General features: G+C 48.8%; 1 protein-coding gene across 2 annotated transcripts in view; it reads left to right on the plus strand.

Annotated features, from left to right (window-relative positions):
* LOC126542208 (transmembrane ascorbate-dependent reductase CYB561) overlaps positions 1-25,156 on the plus strand; it is a 52,188-nt gene that overhangs the window by 13,445 nt on the left and 13,587 nt on the right. For both annotated transcript variants that reach the window (XM_050189166.3, XM_050189165.3), the window contains exon 4: positions 9,699-9,853. In XM_050189166.3, coding sequence (XP_050045123.2) covers positions 9,699-9,853 — 155 coding nt within the window. The remainder of the gene's footprint in view (positions 1-9,698; positions 9,854-25,156) is intronic.

Raw genomic sequence — 25,156 nt, forward strand, 5'->3', positions numbered from 1 at the left:
CTCTCAGGTAAGGGTCGCGTCGTTGCTCATCGGCGATGTCACCAAACGCAGTAAGCGCAAGGACGCGGGTTGACTCGCCGGTCTCGGGCTGGTCTGGTGGGTCTACTGGATGACATGACACGCAATCAGCGCCCTCATGGAGTTGGCATGTCTTACACATCACTGTGTAAGAGTACTCTTGGAGCCTTAGAGCCCACTGACCGAGACATCCAGCTGAATATTTTAAATATGAAAGGCAGCATAGGGTGTAGTGATTGGTGATAACCGTGAAAGGCCGTCCATAGAGGCGGTGGCAAAATTTACCTACTGCCCAAAAGAGGGTCAGGCATTCACGTTGAGTGATCGAGTAATTGCGTTCGGCTGGTGACAGAAGACGGCTAGTGTACGCAATGACATGGTTGTAACTGTGGTGTCGTGCCAAAATGGTGCCGATACTGTGGCCGCTGGCGTCGGCGCGAACCTCCATGGGGAAGGCATGTCAAAGTGGCCGAGAATCGGTGCCGATGTGAGTCGTGTCGTCAGCTTAGCGAATGCACTAGCTAGGTCGGGACCCCAGACAAAAGTCACGTCTTTCTTAAGAAGTTCCGTTAGAGGGCGTGCAATGTCACGAAAATTTCTCACGAATCTGCAGAAGTAGTAGCAGAGGCTTACGAAGCTTTGAATGTCGTGTTGCGCAGGTGGGCACAGGGAAATCCTTGACTGCGCGAAATTTCTCCGGATTGGTGTGAACACCAGAAGAGTCGACGAGGTATCCAAGCACAGCAAGTTGCTGGCGGCCGAAGTGACATTGTGTCGAATTGAGCTGGAAGTCTCGCCTTGTGGATTACTGAAAGAACTGTTCAGAGACGCTCGAGGTGTGTGTCAAAAGTCTGCGAAAAGACAATAAGATCATCGAGGTAGCACAAGCAGATTCACCACTTTAAGCTTTGAAGGAGGGTGTCCATCATTTGTTTGAATGTGGTGGGAGCATTGCTTAGCTCGAATGGTATTACCTTAAGCTGATAGTGCCCTTCAGGTGTAATAAATGCCATCTTTTCACGATCCGTGTCATCAACTGCAATCTGCCAATACCCCGAACGAAGGGTCTGTGGAAGAAAAATACTTGGTATTACTGAGACAGTTAAGGGCGGCATGCATTCAAGGTAAGGGGTACACATGTTATTTTGTTACTTGGTTAAGATTCTTGTAGTCGATACAGAAGTGCCAGCTGTTGTCATTCTTTCTAACGAGCACAACAGAAGATGCCCATAGGCTTGAAGAAGGTTCAATGATTTCACGGTCAAGCATTTTGTCAACTTGCTTTTTGTATAACTTGGTGCTTAGCGGAGGAGACGCTATAAGGACGTCGGTGTATGGGTTTGGCATTGCCGGTGTGAATCCGATGCTTGACAACTGTTCTGTGGCCCAGTGGTCGGTCATAGAGATAAAATATGTCCTGGTGCGACATGAGCAGGCGCAGAAGCGCATGTACGTGTTCGGGCGGAAGGTCAGTCGCGTTCATCTTAATTATGTTATCTAACATCATAGGGTTTGAATCAATAGCAGCAGGAGGCGGTGCAGCAGGCTCAGTTAAGATGGAAACATGATAGTCTGAGGCTGGAGTTAGGGTTGCAAAAGAGATACTCCGGGATATCACTTGAGGGCATAGCCTAAAATTCACAATAGGGAGACATAGGCATTGCCCTTTTACTGATGACCTAGTGTGGGAACATGACATTCTGCGAACAGAGGATGGTAGCGTTGGGTGACACAATGTAATCGCCATCGTCCACAGGGGGATCAGGAGAGACGTCGATGTACGTCACAGCTAGATGTGGTAGATGAATGTAATCGGCGGAACCCAGCCGACTTGGTATAGAATCAGAAGGCTCAAAGGCATGAGGTAAGGCAAGCTGGATAACCCTTGCAGAGCAGTCAGTAAGAGCCAAATGTGCTGAGAGAAAATGAAGTCCTAAGATGATTGCATGTGGGCACTGATCCAATACGTAAGACAAAACTGAAGTGTGGCGTCCGGCAACAGTGACACGGGCGGTACACAACCCGGAAACAGCCGGGAGTCACACCATCGGCTACGCGGGCTACAGCGATCGGAGCAGGGGTAAGAACTTTCTTCAGACTAATACGGAGGTTTGAGTTCATGACTGATATGTGGGCACCGGTGTCAATGAGTGCAATGACAGGTATACCATCCATGTGTATGTTGACGAGGTTGTGATGTCCAAGTAGTGTGAGCTGAGGAATTTCGGGTCAGGTTGTCGTGTTGTCGGGTCAGGTGGTCAGCTGCGCCCATCAATATTCCGATGAGTGGTGGGAGTATGAGGGAGAGGGAGAGCGATGACACAGAGGTGAGCGGGGCAGGTGTCGGATGGCGAAGGGTAGTGGTTTGATCGTGCTGGCCATGATAGCAGAGTGCTGTCGTCGTCATTGTGTACCGGCACTTGGGAACTACCACCTACGTTGGATGTTTCGATAGTTTGGCCAAGGCTGCGAGTTCCAAGCACTGCGACACTGGCGGGAAATGTGTCCAATGCATCCACAACAGAAACGGATAGATAGGCCTGTCATCGGAAGTCCTCCATTCTGTGGAATTATGATAACGAGGACAAACAGTTGGGCTTCTGTATAGCTCAGATGCGGCGGGTGGGTGGTATTCAGGTGCGTTGACTGGGCAAAGCATCTGTAATCTTGCGTTTGCTAGTTCTTGACACACAACGGTTTGGATAAGGGAAATGGTTGCATGGGACTTGTCGGGGTTACGCACCTAAAGGGAACTGAGGAGGCAGCTTTAATCTCGAGGTGGATGATGCGCACAATATTGTCGGATGCAGTAGGAATGGGAGGAACGGGTGGGAGAAGGAGATCCTCGCAGGCAGACGTCGCAGCAGTGTTTGGAAGACATGTGAAGTTCGGAGTAACGCAGCAACTCTTTGCTTCTTCAAAGTGTCGGCATTCATTGATGACGTCTTGCACTGTGGATGAATTCTTAAAAAGCACATGTGTAAATGCGTCATCCGCGATACCTTTGAGAATATGCACAACCTTTTCCATTTTCGGCATCGTGTCATTGGCTTTGCGTCAAAGCGTGAGCACGTCCTGGATGTACGTCACATAGGACTCGGTGCGAGTTTGAGCTCGGCATGCAAGTTCTTTCTGTGCAGCACGACGGCGTCCAATGGGCTTGCCGAACAGATTGATGAGCTTTTGCTTACATACCTCCCAGATTGTAAGTTCCTGCTTGTTGTTCAGAAACTACACTTGTGCTGTGCCTGCCAGGTAAAATATGATGTGCACTAGCATTAGAGTCGGGTCCCAGTTGTTGCTAGTGCTCACCCATTCTTACAGTTAAAGCCTATCTTCGACGTCGGTGTTTTCAGAGCTGGTAAAGGTACCCGGGTCACGCGGTTGTGTGAAGACGACGGGGTGGTTGGTGGTGGATGGTTGAAGCACAGTTGGTGACATGCTTGAAGCATTCTCATCCCCGCCTTGTGCTGGCATTGTGGATGCCACCAAGGAGTGTCCGCTGCATAAATTTGTCTTGAAACTCAAAAAACCGCACTCTCCTCGAAAATTTTATGGGAAGAAAAGATGCTTGACAATATATTTACAAGATATATACAACGGGCAGAAGACAGGCGTACAAGATGGAGCCCATGTGCACAACTATCGGCGATTGTTGTCTTCGCCAGTCCTCTCATCATCGTTCGCTACTGCAGCGCCTCGTAGCAATATCGTGAGCGCATAAAAGGAGACATGAATAATGCAGACATTCTTCAAAGTTATTAACAAATATATTGAAAAATAATTGGCCTAAGATAGACACTTGAGGAACACCGGAAATTGATTCATAAGGCAAAGAGTGCTTAGCACCAACGCAAACATAATTTAACCGAGTTGACAGGTAGTCTTTAATCAGCATGCACAGGCTAGCACTAATGCCGTAACACAAGAGTTTTTGGATAAGAAGATCATGAGAAACAACATCAAATGCTTTTGACAAGTCAAAGTATTGTACGGTGTCTAGCTGTCTTTGGTTAGCAACAGCAGGTCCTGCAGCATCAAGAAAAGAAACAAGGTTTGTTTCCACAGGCCTACCATGAACAAAGCCACGTTGGTATATACTAATCTTATGCTTAAAGAAAACTGACAGAGGTGTAAACATAGCTATTTCAAACATTTTTGCAAACAGCAACAAGAGGGACAAGGGGCGATAATTTTTTGTGTCACTCATGCTGCCATTTTAATGAACTGGCACAACTATTGCATTCTTCCAACAAGAAGGAAAGGCACTTGTATGCAAAGCAAGATTAAAGATGTGTGTAAGGAGAGGAACAAAAATAGATGGACAGCCTTTGATAATAAAACTTGGTATGCGGTCGTAAGCAAGAGAATGCTTTGGTTTCAACTTACAGCCACTACTATATTGTGTTCTGTAAAACATGAAATGTTGAAATGGTCACTGAAGCTATGTGTACTGCCAGTCACCAGAGCTAGGAGCATACACGGTATTTAGGAAAACCGAGGAAAATTTTCCGCAAATGCATTGGCAATATTGTCACAGTGTCTAAGAATGCCATGAGATGGATAATTTATGACATTAATCTCAGCCCGCTTAGAACTGTAATCTTTTGCATTGGACCAGAAATGTTTTGGATCGCATTTTAGATGCTCTTCAACAAACTTAATGTATACATCACTGTCTCTACACGTTACGAATTTCACCTGGCTTTGCAAGACACTAAATTTTTCATACCACGCGGATGATTGTTTTCTTGAACTTCTTATGCTACCTTAGCTTTTTACAAAGTAGACCGTGTAATTCCTTAAAAAACCACGTAGGATAGCGAGCAGGATGAAATTCTTTGCAGGGAATGAAGGCTTCCAAAGCACATTTTGCATTACAGTGAAACCTCGTTAAACCGTAGTTGGCTGGAGCTCAGAAAAAGTACGTACTAAATGGTAGTACTGCTTAACCGAATTAGCATGAGATCGAGCATGAGATCGCCCACTTACCTGTCAAAAACGGAACTGAGAGAGATTGCGATGAAAGGGAAAAAAGACATGCAGTATTTAACTTCGCGCGACAAAAGTGTTATTTTCATTTGATGCCGCGGCGGCCTAGCAGTGACGACAGTGGCTTTGAACTTACTGAAGCTGTGAGCCAGCTTTTCAGCCTGCCCCCTCTCCTCGGCAAACACTCGCATGGCAGATTCCTCGCTGGCATTGCATATTCTTCGTGCACTGGCACGGTAGCATTGCAGAAGTCACGGCGCGCCCTTTTCATTGTGGGGTGCTGTTCTCATCGTGATGATTGCATTCATGAGGCTGACGTGACGCGCAGTTTCTGCCACTGTCAGTCCTGAATTGCCCATGCTTTCGCTTTCCGAGTTGTCCTCATCACGGTCGCCAGGTGACACTTCAGCAACAACAGACGCGACGATAGCGAAAAATCGAACCTCATCAAAAGCGTGGCAGTTTGGGCGAGTTGGTAGGCGACCTCGCTATCGTAGCCGACATGGTATTTCTTCGCGGTGCAGCGCTGCCGAGCAACTTCTTCACATTCCAAATGCCACACACCATAGTCAACAGTAGATTCTTGTCGCGTGCCAGCCCCAACTTCGTGTCATGTTCGATAGCACGAAGAATGTCTAATTTTTCTTCTATGCTGACCACCCGGTGTCTTTTTTTATCCGAGCTTCGGCATGACGAGAGTCCTTGCTTGCACGATGCCACAACACTCTCTGGTATGGCGCCAAAATGATGTTGATGTTGATGTGGCTTCACGCACAAACGCACAGGGCACTTGAAGGCTGTTGTTCCGATCTCTGAGGCTTGTTGCTCTGCCGGGCCGCCCGATAGAGACGACGCACTGCCATGTTTGCACGACCAAAAGGGGAAACACTAAGTTTTAACTGATACATACGCAGTAAGCTGGTACGGTTTATGCGGATACAAAACACATTATGTTCAATAGCCGTTGAGTCAGAGATTTGACTTTACTACTTTTAAAACGAAACTACTGTTTAAGCGGATACAGTTTAACGAGATTTTACTGTATCAGTAAGGATGCTAACTGCTTTGTTGATATCTGTTGATTCAGATCAGTTGGCATCATTCAAATAGTGGTAAAGACCTAGATAGTCACCGTTCGGAAAAACAAATAAGCGAAGAGGCTCGCCCAACCCATGAATCGCCTCTAGAAAAATTGCAAATTCGAGCAGAATGTGCCAATATGGTCAACAGGAACCAAATCGCTAACAGCAACAGAAAAATTAACAATGCAAGAATTAGTCAGAATTAGATCTAAAACATTGCCAGCAGAATTTAGAACCATGTTAAACTGCGTTAATCCAAGAAATTTTATAATAACAGTGCATCACAGCGAGGGGATGACGAAGACATGGATATCGTGCATGAAGAATTGTAAACAATAGACAGAACATTGAAATCACCAGCTACCAGGACATTGTTTTGCAACATCGACAACTTTAAATAAGTCACTTATATGCTCCGAAAACTGCATGTTACTCATGCTAGGAGGGAAGTAGGCTGTGCAAAGTAACAAATTCTTGCTGCTTTTAACAGGAATTTCAACCCACACAGTCTTTGGTGCAATCTCAAGGTCTGCACGCCTTATAACGCTAAGATTGTTCCGGACAGCAATTAGCACACCACCGCCATATTTAACATATGCATCATTCATGCGGTCACATCTATGAATTGTGTATTCTGGTGGAAAGTAATTCTTGGTCAGTAAGTCGTTGCAGAGCCAAGTTTCGGTTAAGTATATAACAAGGTATGAACACGCTAGCACGTCCTAATAGAAATTGGAGGATTTTGGGCATAGACTACAAACGTTTTGGTAAAAAACAGAGCGTCTACCAAGTTGATTTTTTCGAAGACATTCTCATTCACTGTGACATGGAAAGAAGCGTAACTCTCATGCTTCATTTTGAGCTTTTGTCAGTCAACATTGTTGCTATCAGCAACTTTTTTTCAGTGTAGCACAGATTTCATTGCATTTCATAGCACCTATTGTGTGCCTTTGTCTTCAAACATGTGATCACAAGTACAACTCCTTTTACCTTCGCTTTGCCTTTAAAATTAAATTACGGGTTCTTACGTGGCAAAACCACTGTGGGTTGCTGGAATAGTAGTGCCTGTGATTGGAGCATCTGCTGTGGGTTTTTGCCATAACTGTTGTGTACAATGTTTCATGCAAGTTTGAGAATCGGCATTGTTTTTGTTGTATGAACAAAGGGCTCTTGAAAAGGGCGCCTGTTATCTGTGGAGCTAGGGGTCTCAATTGCTGCTGTTCATTGCAGAGGCACCAGGAATGCGTTCAGGTTGCAGGCTTCCATTTATGCATTACTGCTTATGTGCAGCCAGCCTGCTTCTATGGAAGTGGACATGAAAGCTGTTTGCTTGGTGATGGATAATGGGGACATTGTATGGAGTTTTCGTAGGCCATTACTGGAGAAGTCCTGGGCTTGTATTCGCAAAACTTTCCTTATGCAAGTCCTCTCTGTAATAAGTCATTAACACTGTGGTCGTATCACCATGATCATTTGATAGCTATCATGAGTGACAACCATCTGTGGGGTCAATAACAAAATACTCTTACATAAGAGAAGTTTCGGGAACTGTAGCAGCTGTAGGCTGTATTGAGCTAGAGGTAGAGCTTGTGGGAAAGAAGGCCTAGCTGTCACTGTGCATAACCACAGTTGATTTTTGGTGCTTTGCTTAGAAGCAGTTAGGCAAGAGCCTTTTGACTGTGTATAGGCCGTTGAGATAGAGAAGTGGCAGGCAAGTTCCTTGAATTGTTTTCTGAAGGACTTGTTCAATGTGAGGTGTCAAGGGTAAGATAATGAGTGCCCAAGGACATGATTTTATGATTTAGACCAAGGGCAAGGTTTGTAGTGCAAAGACATTAATTGGCCCATAGTGTGACCCCGCTGTCATCAGAAAGCGGTGGCAGAAAAACGGCACACAAATTACGTCATTTTCATCTGCACTAAAGAAAAAAAGTCGCCATGGTGAGGATCTATCCTCCGCCCCACCGCCACTGCTACTGCTCCATAGCCGAGCGCACCAATCACTGCGCCACTGTTGCATTGCGTCGCCATTACAACAGGCGACAGTGATGAATATCTTCAAGGCTGTGCATGTGATTGGACTCTGCCTGGCGGGTGATTCACTTGATGGCGCATGATAGGAGAGGTGCCACTGTTGGTGCTATGGAGTCTTCATTGTCCGAAGTTGAATTGCTCGTGTCTACATCATCAGGCGAGACAGCAAAGCGTGGCTGGAGGCACCAGTTCACTGATGATGAAGTATGAGACTATCGCAGTGCAGCAAAACATGCAAAGTGAGCTGCTGCAGCAAGACAACATTCCCGTGCCACACAGTGCACGAAGTAAGGTACAAATCGACATACTACTCTGATCACAAGGCCACGCTACCGTCGATCAACTTGGACCTGCAGACACTATCGCTGGAGCCCATGGATAACGATGACGAATATAAGGTGCAATGCACTTCAGGTAGCCATCGAACAACAACTACGACATTCTGCCATAGTATGAGGTGAAATTTGCCTATGAACCTAATGAAGAAACATAGTGTCAACATCATGGTGCCACTCGTAAAGTACTGTTGTCGCTCGGCAAAGTGGTGTCATCATGCTGAAAAGTGGTGTCATCGAGAAAGAACAGTCAACACAATGTGCATGAAACACTTCTTTAATGACAACTCCACTAATAAACTCAGCTGAGAGCTCACAATATGGCTGGTTTATCGTGTTGCATTGTTGCGACCTCATAAGCAGCAATATTACACTCGGAAACATAACACAGCAGCACTAACCTCAGCAACGTTTCACCGCAACACTAAACTCAACAACATAATTCAGCGACATACTCAGCGACAAGTAATACTCTTGTATTTACACATATAAGAATAGCTTGGGTGCCCCGTAGTTTTTTTGGCCCCTTAAGACATTGAGGATCAAGAAATTCAGAGGCTTAGTGTGAAGGTATTGTAAGAAAGTCGAAAGGCTGAATTATCCAGCAACGTAAACTTTCTTGGGAGTAAGGTGGCTGCAATTAAGGCGTGTGTGGTGCTGCCGGTAAGAGAAATTTTGTCCAAGTTGACGGGAAGTGTTCACTTCTTGAAAACGAATCCTCTAGGTGCCTATCGGCAAGTGGAAAACGTGAAAGATCCGATAAGTACATAACAAGCAGCACTTGCCATGGGCTGTTCCAGTATAATACGTGCCGTTACGAGTAAGAAATGGAATTCTTCAGTGAAAGATGGAAAACCTTCACAATGCTACACAATTTCAAAGACATGCTTGACCCAGGCCTGTCACGACAGAATCGTTGCAGCGTGGGGTACGAGTTTAGACGACTAAGGAAATTGGTTCATAGCTGAAGCTGTAGAACTGTGCTTTGGGAACAGTGTGGGCCACTGTGGAATGTGCACCTGCAGGGCTGTATTAACACATGCTAGGCATGAATGCTTGCATTCTAGCTTGGCCAGCAAAAGAGGCTGGTCATGTGCTATTGTGATAAATATGTTTACTTATATTTTCTAACAGAAGTAAGCAACTGTGGTGTAGCTGTACATGGCTGCTTATAGCATATCACACTCGTCATGTTAAACAGAGTACATAGAAATGGTACCAATTTGTGCTATTGCAGCTACTGTGTGGATTCGTGGCTTTCCTGTTTCCTGGAGTGCGCCAGTGGTTGCGAGCTCAGTACCTGCCTCTGCATGTCTACTTCGGACTGGCAATTTTTGTGCTTGCTGTGGCCACTGCACTAATGGGGATCCTGGAGAAGCTCCTCTTCACGCTGTGAGTCTTGGTGGCACTTCGCTTTTCATGGTTTTGGGTCATCTGTGTTTTATGATGGCACAGATGGATCTAGTCTTACAGTCCATGTCACAAAACTGGAAATGTCACATTAACAGTCAGTTGCGAAACGCATGCCTTTTGAATATCGCCAAGCAAACACTTGTGAAAGTAGCTGTGACATTTCACAGCTCAGCACTGTATATTTCCGAAGACAAAAATATAGGTAGGGTTCGATGTTTTCAGTTTAAACCAAAAAGGAAAAGAAGATAAAAGTCGGCCGATTTATTTTGCCGAATTCAGTTTTAAGTGAAAGAAGTCAGTTTGTTCAACTGGTGGGTGCACGAGTAACTGAGTTACTTGAATGTTCCCGACCATTCTTGCGGACACATCGAGATGCCAGAGGGTGGGTCTCTTGTATTGTAAATTATTTAGAGAAAGGTTGAACTCGATTTTGATGCTATTGAAAAAGCTAAAATGGAGGGCGTACTTGTGTGCAGTGTCTACTCCTTCCTTGTGATATAGCTAGGAGAGAGAGAGAGAAAGAGAGAGAGTAAATTATAAATCAAAGGCAGGGAGGTTAACCAGGACTGAGCCCAGTTGGCTACCCTACACTGGGGAAAGGGAAAAGGGGACGGAAAGACAAGAAGAAGAGAAAGACCACTGGGGATATCGGATCGGTCACTCAGTCCAGATCACAGACGGTGACTCAATCCGGTAGCTTTCAAATATTGCAGCAGCGCTTTTGTGGCCTTTTGTAGCTGCGATATCCGAGGCCATGATCCCAAGATCTTGTTCATGGTGAATCGCTTTCCATCTAACTGATTTAGAGCTGGGCAGAGGTCATGTCTTTCATTTTCATAAGGCGGGCAGTAGCACAGTACATGTTCTATAATCTCCTCGACACTGCAGGCATTGCACTCGGCGCTGTCAGCCATTCCGATCAAACGCGAATGCGGTGGCCAAGCACAAGCAGCACAGCATTGTTTCCTTATTTTGCGGAAAGCCCAGGTAACAGCCGCTGTTGTGTAGATGGGTCGAGGGATTGCAATTGATGTTGGGTGAATTCAGGTATGTACCACATCTGCAATGTCATATGGTGCACTAGCTTGCTTAAGTGTTGGGTTGTGTCAGTCCGTGATAAAGGTACAGAAACAAGGGTTGCTCCTTCGTGTGCTTTCCTAGCAGCTTCGTCAGCGAGATCGTTGCCGGAGATACCACAATGACCTGGCAGCCATTGAAACATGGCGTCGTGTCCTTTCGTGATCATATTGCTACGGGATAGTATTTCCAATGATGAAGAGCCGAGCAGTAAGAAGATGACGACGACGATTGGAAGCTAGCGCGAGCTGTTGCCTCATGGCCAACTGTGGCGTATTGCCTTGTAAATATACTTGTAAATAGCTTTCGTCGGTGTCTTCCTACGTAACATATGTGGTGGAGGTGGACGTTCCCTGTACCTCGTCACGGAGCTTCGCAGTGGACGGTATGTCGAGCCTTCCTTCATGGCTACCGGCGACGACAACTCGACTCCGCCGGCTCCGACACCTGCTGCCACTTCGACGACCTACGTCACTCTCCCTGCTCCCCGTGATCCTGGCGTATTCTCGGGAAAAGATGGGGAAGATGTCAAAAACTGGATCAGCCAGTACGAACACGTCAGCCGCAATAACCGGTGGGACCCTACTATTATGCTCGCCAACGTAGTCTTTTACCTCGGTGGCACACCTCAAGTTTGGTATCGGACGCACGAAGATGAGCTGACCAGTTGGGATTCGCTTAAGCAAAAACTCCGAGACTTGTTCGGCAACCCCTACGGTCACCAACTTGCCGCGCAGAAGGCGCTTTCCGGTCGTGTGCAGACGTCAACGGAGCCCTACGTCACGTACATTCAGGACGTCTTGGCTCTGTGTTGCAAAGTTGACGCACACATGACTGAGTCCGAGAAGGTCTCCCACATCCTCAAAGGCATTGCCGATGACGCCTTCAACTTGCTCGTATTTAACAACGTGGTGACGGTGGATGCAGTTATAAAAGAGTGCCGCCGCCTGGAACTCGCTAAAAGCCGACGTATCGACCAACAGTTTGCCCGTCTGCCCAACACCCCAGCGACATCTTTCTGTGCCGATGCTCCTCGTCCCAACAACACTGGCGATGTTACCAGGATTGTCTGTCGTGAGATCGAGGCCGCCTATCCGGCTGCCTTCGACTCCAGCCCCTCCAGTGCACCTGCAGTCACTGTTTCCCTGGTCCAGGCGGTTGTCTGCCAGGAGTTCGCCAACATGGGTATTCACACCATCTGCTCGGCCCATTGCCCTGATAGCCACTCGGCTTCTTCGATTCCGCCCTGTCCCGCACCTTCTTACCCACCACGTTTCCGCAACCCCTCTGAATGGCGCACTGCAGATGACAAGCCAATTTGTTTTCACTGCCATCGAATTGGGCACATTTCTCGGCACTGTCACAGTCGCTGGAGTTCCCTGAACCAGTCTACATATACTGCCTACTCTCGCCCCCCAGGTGGCCTTTCTCGTCCCTATGCTGCCTGCTCAGATAATGCCGCCACCGATTCTCCTACGCCGAACTGCCCCTATTCTCGTTCGCCTTCGCCCCAACGACGACAATCTCGCTCCCCCCAGCCCCGTCGCTCCTATTCGCCGACTCCCTTCGGAAAACTAGACGATGCAGTGCCTCGAGGTGACGCTGCATTGCTCCCTACGCCGCCAAATCCTCTCCTGACATTGCCCACTCATCTGAACCTTCTTGACGTGCAAGTCGACGGTGTTCCTGTATCTGCTCTCATAGACACTGGGGCGCATTTGTCGGTAATGAGCGCTGACCTTCGTAAACCGGCTGAGGAAAATAATCACGCCCGCCACGACGCCTGTCGTCCGTGTCGCCGATGGTGGACCAGCCCCTGTAATTGGTATGTGTGCCCTCCGCGTCTCTTTCGCTGATCGCTCCACTACCGTGCTATTCACAGTCATCGCTCACTGTCCCCACGACATCATCCTTGGCTTAGACTTCCTCTCCGCACATTCTGCTCTCATCGATTGCTCCGCCAGTACTTTCCGCCTCGACCTGCCTGTTCTGGATCCCGCTGAACAACACCCTACTCGCCTCAGTTCCGTCGAATTTGTTCGCTTGCCGTCTTCGGCACTGACTTACGTTGACTTCGTGTCATCCCCACCAGTCCCCGACGGTCACTACATCGCGGCTCCAATGCAAGACGTCCTCCTTACACACGGGATCACAGTACCTCATACAGTTTTATCTATTACGGCGAATTGCGTCTGCCTGCCAGTGGTCAATTTTGGCTTGACGACACAAGTGCTGCCACGTGGGATGTCTCTGGCCCAACTTTGCTCATTCGAGGATCACTCTGTAGCATCGATTTCAGTAGACAACAATTCAGCCGATCCTCCTCTACCATCGCAGTCGGCAACTTGTACCATCGCCAACTTACAGAAAATGATTGCACCCGACATGCTGTTCGAACATGCTCGTGCGCTCTACCGCGTTCTGATTTCCTACCAAGATATTTTTTACTTCTAACGATCGTCCTTTAGCCCAAACAACAGCTGTTAAACATCGCATTAATACCGGCGATGCTCCTCCTATTCATCGCCGCCCGTATTGAGTATCACCGGCTGAGCGTCAAGTTATTCACACCGAAGTTCGCAAAATGCTTGCCAAGAACATTATTGAACCGTCATGTAGTCCATGGGCGTCACCTGTTGTACTGTAAAAAAGAAGGATGGCTCATGGTGCTTTTGCGTGGATTATCGGCACCTTAACAGGGTTACCAAAAAGGACGTGTATCCCCTACCTCGGATTGATGACGCCCTTGACTGCCTCCACGGTGCTCGCTATTTCTCCTCTATTGACCTTCGCTCCGGCTATTGGCAGATTGCCGTGGACGATCTCGACTGCGAGAAGACTGCCTTTGTAACACCCGACGGTCTTTATCAATTCAAAGTGATGCCGTTCGGTCTATGTAACGCTCCTGCCACTTTTGAACGCATGATGGACTCCCTTCTTCACGGTTTCAAATGGTCCACGTGCCTGTGCTACTTGGGCAACGTTATAGTATTCTCCCCAACATTCGCTACGCACCTCGAGCACCTCTTAGCAGTCCTGGACGTTTTTTGTCGAGCCGGTCTGCAACTCAACGCATCGAAGTGCCAATTCGGCCATCGCCAGATTACCGTCCTTGGACATCTCGTTGACGCGAACGGAGTGCAACTGGACCCAGGCAAGATCCATGCTGTTACGCATTTCCCTGTTCCAAAGTGTGTCAAGGATGTGCGCAGCTTCATCGGCCTTTGCTCGTACTTCCGCCGTTTCGAGAAAAATTTCGCGGCCATAGCACGACCACTAACCAAGCTTTTGAAGAAAGACGCCCCTTTCCAGTGGGGTGATAATGAGGCCTCTGCATTCTCGCTTCTAATCGACCTTCTCACAACGCCTCCCGTTCTGGCCCATTTCGATCCTTCTGCGCCTACCGAAGTCCGTACTGATGCCAGCGGTCACGGAATTGGCGCAGTACTGACGCAACGCCAGCGTGGCCACGACCGTGTTATCGCTTACGCCAGCAGGCTCCTCTCGCCCGCGGAGCGCAACTATTCCATCACTGAGTGTGAGTGTCTGGCCCTAGTTTGGGCGGTTGCGAAGTTCCGTCCATACTTATATGGCCGACCCTTTTCCGTTGTCACAGACCATCACGCGCTTTGCTGGTTATGCTCATTGAAAGACTCTACAGGAAGACTTGGTCGCTGGGCCTTACGCCTCCAAGAATATTCGTTCTCTGTAACCTACATATCCGGCCGACTACACAAGGATGCTGACTGCCTGTCTCGCTACCCGGTAGACGAACCTGATGACGCCGACAGTAGTACCGCCGACGGCATTTTCTCTGTGTCTGCCTTCGCTAACATCGCCGATGAGCAGTACCGAGACCTATCGCTGCGAGTATTCATCGAGCGTCTGCGCTCTACACCTACTGACACATCCGTTGGCCGATATGTCCTCCAGGGCGGCATTCTGTACCGAAGGAACTTCCTCCCTGATGGCCCTGATCTTCTTCTTGTCGTGCCAAAGCATCTACGACAGACCGTACTCTTCGAGATGCATGACGCACCCATTGTAGGACATCTTGGGGTAACCTGCACGTACGACCGCGTCCGCCGCCGCTTTTATTGGCCTGGTCTCGCTCGCTCCGTCCAATACTATGTTGCTGCCTGTGATCCCTGCCAGCGTCTGAAAACACCTCAGGTGCTACCTTCCGATCTCCAGCCGATCACCGTCCCTGTGGAACCGTTCTTTCGTGTTGGATTAGACCTCCTCGGTCCCTTTCCCACGTCATCCTCTGGGAACAAATGGGTAGCTGTCGCAACTGATTACGCCACCCGATACGCTATCACGCGGGCTCTCCCTACCAGTTGCGCCACTGACGTCACGGACTTTCTCTTGCGTGACATTATCTTAGTGCATGGCGCCCCGCGACAGCTGCTTACTGACCGTGGTCGTAACTTCCTCTCGAAAGTTATCGCCGACATTGTGCGTTCCTGCTCTATTCAACACAAGCTGACTACCTCATACCATCCTTCAAAAAATGGCCTGACAGAGCGGTTAAACCGTACTCTTACCAACATGCTGTCCAAGTACGTTTCGAAGTACCACCACGACTGGGACGTTGCCCTTCCTTACGTCACATTTGCTTATAATTCTTCCCGGCACGACACCGCTGGATTTTCTCCATTTTATCTACTCTATGGTCGCGAACCGACCTTGCCCCTTGACACGGTACTTCCTCCTGCTGCGATCTCAACAAGCGAGTATGCGCGCGACGCCATCGCCCTCGCCGACCATGCACGCCACCTTGCCCGTGCTCGACTGACGGACACGCAAACCACGCAGCAGCGTCAGTACAATGCCCGCCACCGTGACGTACAGTTTTCGCCTGGTGCACTCGTGCTCCTGTGGTCGCCCTCTCGTCATGTCGGACTTTCAGAAAAGCTCCTTTCGCGATACACAGGGCCCTACCACGTGCTGTGCCAGGTGACGCCTGTGACGTACGAAATTGCTCCTGTGAGCTCACCCTCATCGTCTACTCTGGCATCTAGTGATGTCGTGCACGTCAGCAGGCTCAAGACCTACTACACTGCTTGAGAGTCCGGCCTTTAGTCGCTCCAGGACGGCGCTTTAGCCGCCGGGGGTAGTGCTACGGGATAGTATTTCCAATGACGAAGAGCCGAGCAGTAAGAAGATGACGACGACGATTGGAAGCTAGCGCGGGCTGTTGCCTCTTGGCCAACTGCGGCGTATTGCCTTGTAAATATACTTGTAAATAGCTTTCGTCGATGGTGCTTGTCTATTATCTCCGACACAAATTGTTCACAGGACCCGTGACGACGGGCTGACATTGTAAGACATTCTAAAGCTGCCTTTGAGTTGCAGAATATTGCCTACTGATTAGCCAATTCATTGTTAATATTGCTACGGAACAGCCACCACAGTGTGGCTGCACTGAGGAGGACGAAGACGACGTGTGTGCCGGTTTTGATACAGCGTCGCCATTTTGGCCTCCGTGAGCTTACCTGTAAATAAATTGTAAATAGTATTCGGCTTCAGCTTCACGTAACATTAATTTGGTGGAGGTGGACATTCCCGTACCCGTCATAGAGCTTCGCAGCGGTCGCAACGGCGACAATGCAACTTCGGCTCCTGCTGGCGGCACTCCATCTGCGCAAGCGTCTCTGCCTGCAGCCCCGACCTACGTCGCCGTTTCCCCACCTCGGGATCCTGATGTTTTCAACGGAGTCAGCAGTCCTGATGTTGACGACTGGCTCCGCTTATACGAACGTGTCAGCACCAGTCACAGGTGGGATCCGACTGTTATGCTTGCCAACGTACTTTTCTACCTCGACGGAGCTCCATTGGCGTGGTTCCAGACTCACAAAGAGGAGATCTCGAGCTGGGATCTCTTCAAAGACAAGCTACGCGACCTTTTTGGCAATCTGTTTGGTCGACAAGTCAACGCCAAGAAAGCCCTTGCCACACCTGTGCAGACGTCGACCGAGTCCTATGTGTCGTACATTCTCGACGTGTTGGCCCTTTGTGCCAAGGCTGACCCGAACATGACTGAGGAGGATAAGGTTAATCACGTCCTCAAAGGCATTGCTGACGACGCCTTCAATTTACTGGTGTTTACGAACGTCACCAGCATCGATACCATCCTCAAGGAGTGCCGCCGTCTCGAGCATGCTAAAAGCCGCCGGGTATCCCAGCACATCACGCGACTTCCCAACACAGCTGCTACGTCATCCTGTGACGACCTCTTCCACCAGCCTTCGCAATGTGACAACTTGACCCGTATCATTCGTCGTGAGGTCGAAGCGGCACAACCGGCGGCCCCTTCATTCCCGTTACCTGAACATTCTCCGGTGACAATCTCCTTGATCCAGGCCGTCGTCCGTCAAGAGTTGTCCAACGTCAGCGTGCAATCCATTCGTCCCGTACGCTCGGAACCTTTGTCTCCACGCACGTCCCCACCGCGCTCTTCTTACTCCTCTTATGGACAGTGCAACCCCTCAGAATGGCGAACCGTGGAGGACAAGCCGATTTGTTTTAACTGCCGACGCATTGGACATGTCACTCGCCACTGCCGCAGCCGCTGGACTTCTCCGACGCGCTATTATCCTGATTACCCCCCTCGCCCCTATAGCGCATCCTTTTCCTTCGCCCCTTCTATGCCCACTCCATCATCTGACCTTGCAGCACCTTTGCCACGACCCCGCTACTCCCGCTCGCCTTCTCCCTCCCGCCGCCAATCTCGCTCGCCCCCTTCACGCCGTGCTCCTTCATATACATCAACGGCACTTCGGAGGGCAACAAGCTCCGAACCGGTCGATGTTGTCACATGAGAAATTTTGTATTGGATGCTTATTGATCGTGATGGTATAACTACTGCGCTTGTGGAGCTGGTCTGAGTGGAAGAGCCATACGTATATATGTGGACTTGGTCAAAATAGAAAGTGTGCAAACAACCCAGAGCTGCTTGCTTCAAGGCCAAGGTAGGCGGGTCAGTCTTCTTTCTTATCCCTGGAACCCTGGAGTTAGGAGAGTTCTTGCAGTGGTAGGCTGAGGAGGATAGAGGCTACCACAGTGATGTTACTAATGTACTAGGCCTCGTGGATGAAGACTTTCTGGATGAAGAAAAAGTAACGACCGAAATTTTGTTTGCTGCACAGTGTGCTGCTCAGATTTTCTGACATGATCTGTGCTTGCCAAGTATGACTGCTTTGAACAAATTTGTTGCCATGCTGACTTGACACCAAGCTGCAACTTTGGTTGCCGACTGTCGATGAAGCGGTGCCTGTTAAGCCTAGTGGCCTAGACATTACGGCCGTGACAAAAATTTATCGACAGCCAGCAGAGTAGCCGGCAGCAAATCACATGCATGGCTGACGGCCATAGTAATGAAAATGAGGCCGTTGTAGTGGAGCCTGTAGACAAATTGGCTCACTGAACTGCTGAACCGAACATTGATAGATATGTTGGCACTTGTATATAGCTTCCATCTCCCATGACTGGGACAGCACCTTGCTTTATGTGGAGAAGTGAGCTAAAAATTGAACTTTCCTAATCTTAATTTTCACTTGTTTTATTATTTATGAACATCTTACTTTCGTGCAGTAAAATATCAACATAGGCATGACAAGTAAGTGAAAAGCTCATCTGAGTCACGGTGACTCAAGTAATTGCATATTCGAAATAAATTTTGCCTATTTTTGAGTGACTGTCCCACTACCATTTGCAGAAGGTAGCATCAGCCCTCTTCTCTTTACATGTGGGAATTAAATAAAGTTCATATTATTCTGTGCTCCTATTTACACCACGGAAGCAAGGAGAGCAGGTGCCTTCTTCCTCTCTTGCATTGCGGGGATCCAGACGGCTTTTCCGCCGGTAGCGCAGCTCCCTTGCAAACTAGTCGCAAACGTGCACTGTCACATGGCTGTAGAGCCCCGCACCCACTGCAATGAACAAAACATAAAGGCAGGGCAATCGAAATCGATGCAGCCTGTGAGTGCCAGAGATAAGAAGACTGCAAACCGCGACGAAGGAAGGACCTCATGTAAACATCTTGCTCCTATCCTTTGTCATGCCCTGCCTTTGTTCACCGTATGACCCCGACAAATGCCTCGCGAGTTGCGGCTGCGGCAGCTGAAGAGCAGCTTTCCCTGGGTTGCAGCCGTCTCCGTGCTCCACCCTGTTGCGTACTCCAGGGTAGCGTATTGTACTGCTCCTGAGTTGTAGCGGTGCCTGCCTATCGAAGCTCGACCGACGTTACTTATTGGGTAGTGTGGTGTTGTCGGCGAGCTGCAGGCATCCAATAGACCATGGCGACCAAGCAAGGGCGAGACGATTTCTAGTGCGAAACTTGCATGGTTTATTCAAAGGTAGATGAAAGAAAATGAGAACAGCACGAAGTGATTAAAAGTACATTTCGGAGCCCCTTAAATAGGCTCTCTACAATCGTGGGCAGGATCTTGCTACCGTCGACGTCACGTGACCGGCACAGAAAGAGGGCCCCTCCTCCTCTCGTTATACCGAGCCTGGTGCAAGGAAGAGGACGTCCTGCCTCCTGGAATTGTAGACGCCTGTCTGCCTCTTCTGCGCATTGCGGGTTCGTGGAAGTTCTCCTCTAGGTCCAATTCGAGGAAAGGGTCTCTCTAAACTAAACTTGCACACCCACACACACATACACACACAAAAGAGGCCTGTACACTGCGGGGCTTCCAGCAGACACTCGAAATGGTCATGGCGAATTAGAAAGTCACGCTTCATTTCGACGAGGCAGGGTGAGATGGTCGGTTGAAATTCCTTTCAACACGTGGTGCCAGACGCCAACCCTAACAGCATCTCCGGCGAGGCAGAAAGATCTCGACATGTAGGGGCCAGCAGCCGCTGTACAAGGGATCGGAATTTCGGTAGCAGAATTCCCCTTAGAGGTGACGAACCCTAAGTTCGTAGCAGGTAGATTCCTGGGAGTGGTCATCAGTCCTCGTGGCGCTCTTGTGACTTTTCTCCCTGGTCCGGTCTGGTGAAATTGGTCTTGCAAGCAGGTCTCGCAACTTTTCGTCTCCTGCGTGGGCAAGCAATCACCCCAGAACAGTGCCGGACCCACAACCACAAAGCAGCGAGCACAAGGCCACCCTCCTCCAAGACACACCAGGCTTTAAAAAAAAGAAAACCCGCTACACCTTTCCCATTCCTTACGCGCGTCCCTCCCCCCTGAACACTAAAAACAGCCATTTCTTGAAAGCGTTAAGACGTGGTTATTAAAATCAGCTAACAATCGGCTACACTTTGGAAAAACGTACGAACGAACGTACAAATGCCACGGAAACCCGGGTGAGCCTGAGGCTTTCGTTACTCTAGGGGCAATGACTCAAACCGTCGGCATTGCCGTTAAGCTTACCCTTCTTGTAGCGACTATCAGAGCTGTACTGTTGAAGAGCCAAGCTCCAGCGCAAAAGACGACCGTTTTTCGTAGACCTGGACTGCAGCCATGTGAGGGGCAGTGGTCAGTCTCTATGGTGAATCTTGAACCAGCGATATAGCAAGCTAGCTTCTGCACCGCCCATACTACACAGGCGCATTCTTTTTCTGATGCACTGTATGCTTCCTCATGAACTGAAAGCTTTCTACTGGCGTACAGTAGAGGGTGTTCGTTCTCGTCATCTCTCTTTTGACAGAGCGCCACCCCCATACCCCTGTCGCTGGCATCACACTGAAGAATGAATGGCTTAGAGTAGTCGGGCGCGTTCAACACTGGCTGACTCGTTAGTGCGTTCTTCAGCATACTAAAAGCCTTTTCTTTTGCGTCATCCCGCTTTACCATTCGTGGTTCTGTTTTTCTGAGAGCATCCGTTAAAGAACTCGCAGTCTCGGAATACCGCGGGATATATCTTTGGTAATAACCCGCCAAGCCAAGGAATGATCCAATGTCCCACTTGGTGCGTGATTGTTGGAAGTTGTCTATTGCAGTCAGTTTAACCTCGGAAGGCCGACGATGACCTTGCCCTATTACATGACCTAGATAAGCTACCTCCGCACACCCTAATTGGCATTTGGGAGCCTTAACAGTTAAGTTAGCCTCTCGTAGACGACACAGCACGGTTCGCAGGTGTTGCATATGGTCGGCCCATGATGAAGAAAAGATTGTTATGTCATCGAGATACGGAAGTGCAAAGTCCTCCATTCCTCGTAGCACCTTGTCCATAAGGCTAGAGAAGCAATATGGCGCATTCTTCAATCCAAAGCTCAGGACTTTCGGACGAAAGGTTCCCATCGGGGAAATAAACGCCACAAGCCTGCTTGCCCTCTCGGTCAATGGAACCTGCCAATACCCAATGACTAAATCGAGCGTAGAGATGAAATTAGCACTGCTCACTTTCTCAAGCCTTTCCTCGATATGTGGTATTGGATAAGTCTGGTCCTTCGTGATTAAATTGAGCCTGCGATAGTCGATACATGGTCGCGGCTCCTTTCCTGGGACCTCAACTAAGATAAGAGGCGAGGTATAATCACTCTCTCCTGGCTCCATTACACCTAGCTCTAACATCATGTTTATTTCAGCGGCCATGACTTCACGTTGATGAGGTGAAACGCGATAAGCTTTCGAACGAATGGGGTTTGATGAGGTTAACTCAATATCGTGAACGATCGCAGTGGTCCTGCTTGGTGTGTCTGAAAATACGTCTTTAAATTCAAACACGAGTTCCCGCAGTTCGGCCCTTTGATTGGGATTCAACTCCGCCTGTTCTACTAACTTGTCAATGGTCTCGTGAATGTCTTTTGCCTCCGTCACTGCTGTTAACTCTGGAAAAGTCGACAGGCATTTCCTCAGGTTGGTTAAGGGACATGCTTACAATGGCTTCCCTCTGCCGGTAGGGTTTAAGTAGATTGCTATGGTACACTTGTGGTGTCCTTCATTTTCCCGGTACCGTGATTACGTAGTTTATTTCAGATAATTTCTTAATTATGTCAACCGGTCCTTCCCATTGAACCTCCAGTTTGTTTTTCAACGAGGGTTTCAGGATCATTACCTTTTCCCCCACTTCAAAGCGTCGCGTGCGAGCCGTCCTGTTATAGTAATGCTTAGCATTGCTTTGTGCCTTACGCATTTCCTGCCCTGCTCATTCCTGAGAAGTGTGCAGACGGTCCAACAGCTCTAGCACGTATGCCACAACCGAAGGATTGTCTGCCCGGCCTTCCCAAGCTTCTTGAACAATGCGGAGAGGGGAGCGAAGGCAGCGTCCGTAAACGAGCTGTGAAGGTGAAAAACCTGTTGATTCGTGCGGTGCAGTTCGAAGCGCGAACATTGCTGCAGGCAAGCAACTCTCCCAATCGGCTTTGTGCTCATAACAAAGGGCTTGCAAAAGCCGTTTCACGACTGAGTGGACTTTCTCTACCGCGTTTGACTGCGGGTGGTACACTGAGCTATGGATAATTTTAATACCGCACCTTTCCAACAACGTCGAGGTCAGTGCGCTCGTAAAGATGGATCCTTGATCTGACTGGATTTCTGCAGGAAACCCTACTCTCGCGAAGATAAAAGCGCATTGACGATCTCCACCGAGCTTAGTTATTTGAGAGGCACTGCCTAGGGAAGTTTCGTTGCGGGGCATAATGCAGTAAGAATATGTCGATAGCCAGACTGCGTTGCGGGAAGTGGTCCCACTGTGTCTATTATGAGCCCGCGAAGTGGCACCATTATAATGGGAACAAGTCTCATTGGCGCTTTAGCCTTATCTCCGGGCTTGCCTATGCGTTGACATGTGTCGCAGCTTCTTACAAATGCTTCTACTTCTCGAAAGCAGCTGGGCCAGTAAAATTCCTGCAATAAGCGGTCCTTTGTTTTACGAATGCCCAGATGCCCTGTCCAAAAGCCCCTGTGAACCAGGTGCAGGAGCTGCTCACAAGAGGGATGCGACACCACGAGTTGGTTGAATTGCACTCCCTTTCGACAGGTGTACTTTCTATAGAGGACGCCTGCCCTCTTGAGGAACTTCACGTTCTGTTTGGCCACACCTTCTTTAGCGTCTGGCCTTAGGTTACGCAGGGTGGAATCTTTTTCCTGCTCAGCAATCAATGTGGCAGGGCTTACATTCAATAACCTTTGTCTGCATTCTGCCTCGTGAGACATTTCAGGCTCTGCTGCTTTCCTGACCTCTTCATTAGCGTGGGTACTTTCCGCATTATCCCCTATAGGGCTGTCCTATTTGGTGCTGGTTGACGAATCCTCCATCAAACCAGTTTTCTCCACCACTGGACATTCGTACACTGCCTTGGCCGCGAGCTCCCTTGCCTTGGAACGAGTTAGGGCTTGCACTATCCCTTCACTAAACCCGATTCCCCTGCGTCGCAGCAAATCCTCTGATTTGTTAGAAAATAAACATGGATACTGAGGTGGGAGATGTGCCGAGACGGCAGCCTCAGTGTCCAGTACTCCAAAAGGGCCTTCGATCCGAATCTTGGCCACAGGGAGATAAACAGTGGAGGTTTCCACGGCTTGCCTTATCCAAGCACATTCTCCCGTGAACTGGCCTTCCTCTACATACGACGGATGCACCATGTCCATTGTGGTTGCCGAGTCGTGAAGCACTCTACACGGTTTGCCATTTACCATGAGGTCTCGAATGTACGGTTCTAGCAATTTCAGATTTTCCTCGTTACTAGTTAGTGACATCAACACAAGTTTGGGATTTTTGCATCCCACGGAGATATGCCCTGTTTGCTGGCAGTTATAGCAAACTATTGGTTTCTTGGCCTCGAAAGCCTTTTTCTTTTGCCTCTCTGCCCTCTGTTCGGGTGACTCCTCCCTTCCTTTGCTGTTCTCGTCACTACTTTTCACTAAATCTGATCTTTCCTTTGATTTATACTGATTCGACTTTGACCATTGCTCTGGCTTGTCGGGTCTGTATTTAGTCACCTCCTTCTTAGAAGCTTCGTTACCTTTGAACGCACGGTGGGTTACATATTCCTCAGCGAGATTGGCCGCTCTCGTGATAGTGTGTACGCCTGGCCTATCCTGAACCCAATGCTTGATGTTTACTGGCAGCCGGCGGCATAACTGTTCTAAAGCAATGCACTGCATTGTCTTTTCGGCGTCGCCGAGTGCACCCTCTTCTCTGAGCCATTCCTTCAGGTTTACCTCTAAGGTGTATGCAAATTCTTAGTATGACTCGCTTTTGGTCTTCTCGACTTCCCTGAATTTTCGCCTGAATGCTTCTGCTGATAACCTATACTTTTTAAGCAGATTCGCTTTGACTTCATCGAAGTCCTCTGCTTCTTCTTTCTCCATGCGGGCAATGATATCAGCTACCTCACGTGGCAGTAACGTAAGCAAGCGTTGCGGCCACGTATTTCTCACAAATTTTGCCTTCTCACACGTGTGCTCGAACTGTACCAGAAAAAGACCTATGTCCCCTCCTACGGCGTAGGGTGCCATCAAGTCTGTCATTCTGCGCTCGCTTTCACATGTCTCTGGGCTAGGTCTTTCAGAATTTTGGGCTTTCAGAAGCTCAATCTCTAGGCGCTTCATTTCGAGTGCGTCGCATGCAACACGGTCGCGCTCTTCTTTTTCCTCTAGGCGCTTACGCTCTTCTTCTTTCTCTGCAATGCTATCTAGGCATTCCTTCAGTTCATCATCGTCTGCCCCGATCGCTTCGATCGCCTCTATGATCTCCGGCTTTCTCTTTGATTCGGCACTTTGGAGGCCCAATTCTTTGGCCAAGCTCAACAATTCCGGCTTCTTTAGTGCCTTCAAGTTCATGGCTGCCCTTAGTGCTGCTAACTGTTCACTCTATAACAACTTTGACATACTCAAACTTCCGTGAACGGTTAAAGAAAATCACTGCACTGTACTTTCCAAAAAAAAAAAAAAATATGTAACGGCAAGTGATATCTTAGTGAAGAAAAGCTGTGCACTCACCATATGCAGTCATGAATCCAGACACCTTCCTTCCGAACGTTGTCACCAGGATGAAGAGGCTACGATCTCGTAGTTGTCGTCCAAGTTGGAGTTTCCAGGGTTCCGTATCTCAATCGCTGCCAGTCAGTTTGTTGCGTACTCCAGGGTAGCGTTTTGTACTGCTGCCGAGAAGTAGCGACGCCTGCCTATCGAAGCTCGACTGACGTTACTTATTGGGTAGCGTGGCATTGTCGCCGGGCTGCAGGCATCTGGTAGACCATGGCAACCAAGCAAGGGCGAGACGATTTCTAATGCGAAACTTGCAC

This window comes from Dermacentor andersoni, chromosome 2 (assembly GCF_023375885.2).
Source record: "Dermacentor andersoni chromosome 2, qqDerAnde1_hic_scaffold, whole genome shotgun sequence".
Lineage (NCBI taxonomy): Eukaryota > Metazoa > Arthropoda > Arachnida > Ixodida > Ixodidae > Dermacentor > Dermacentor andersoni.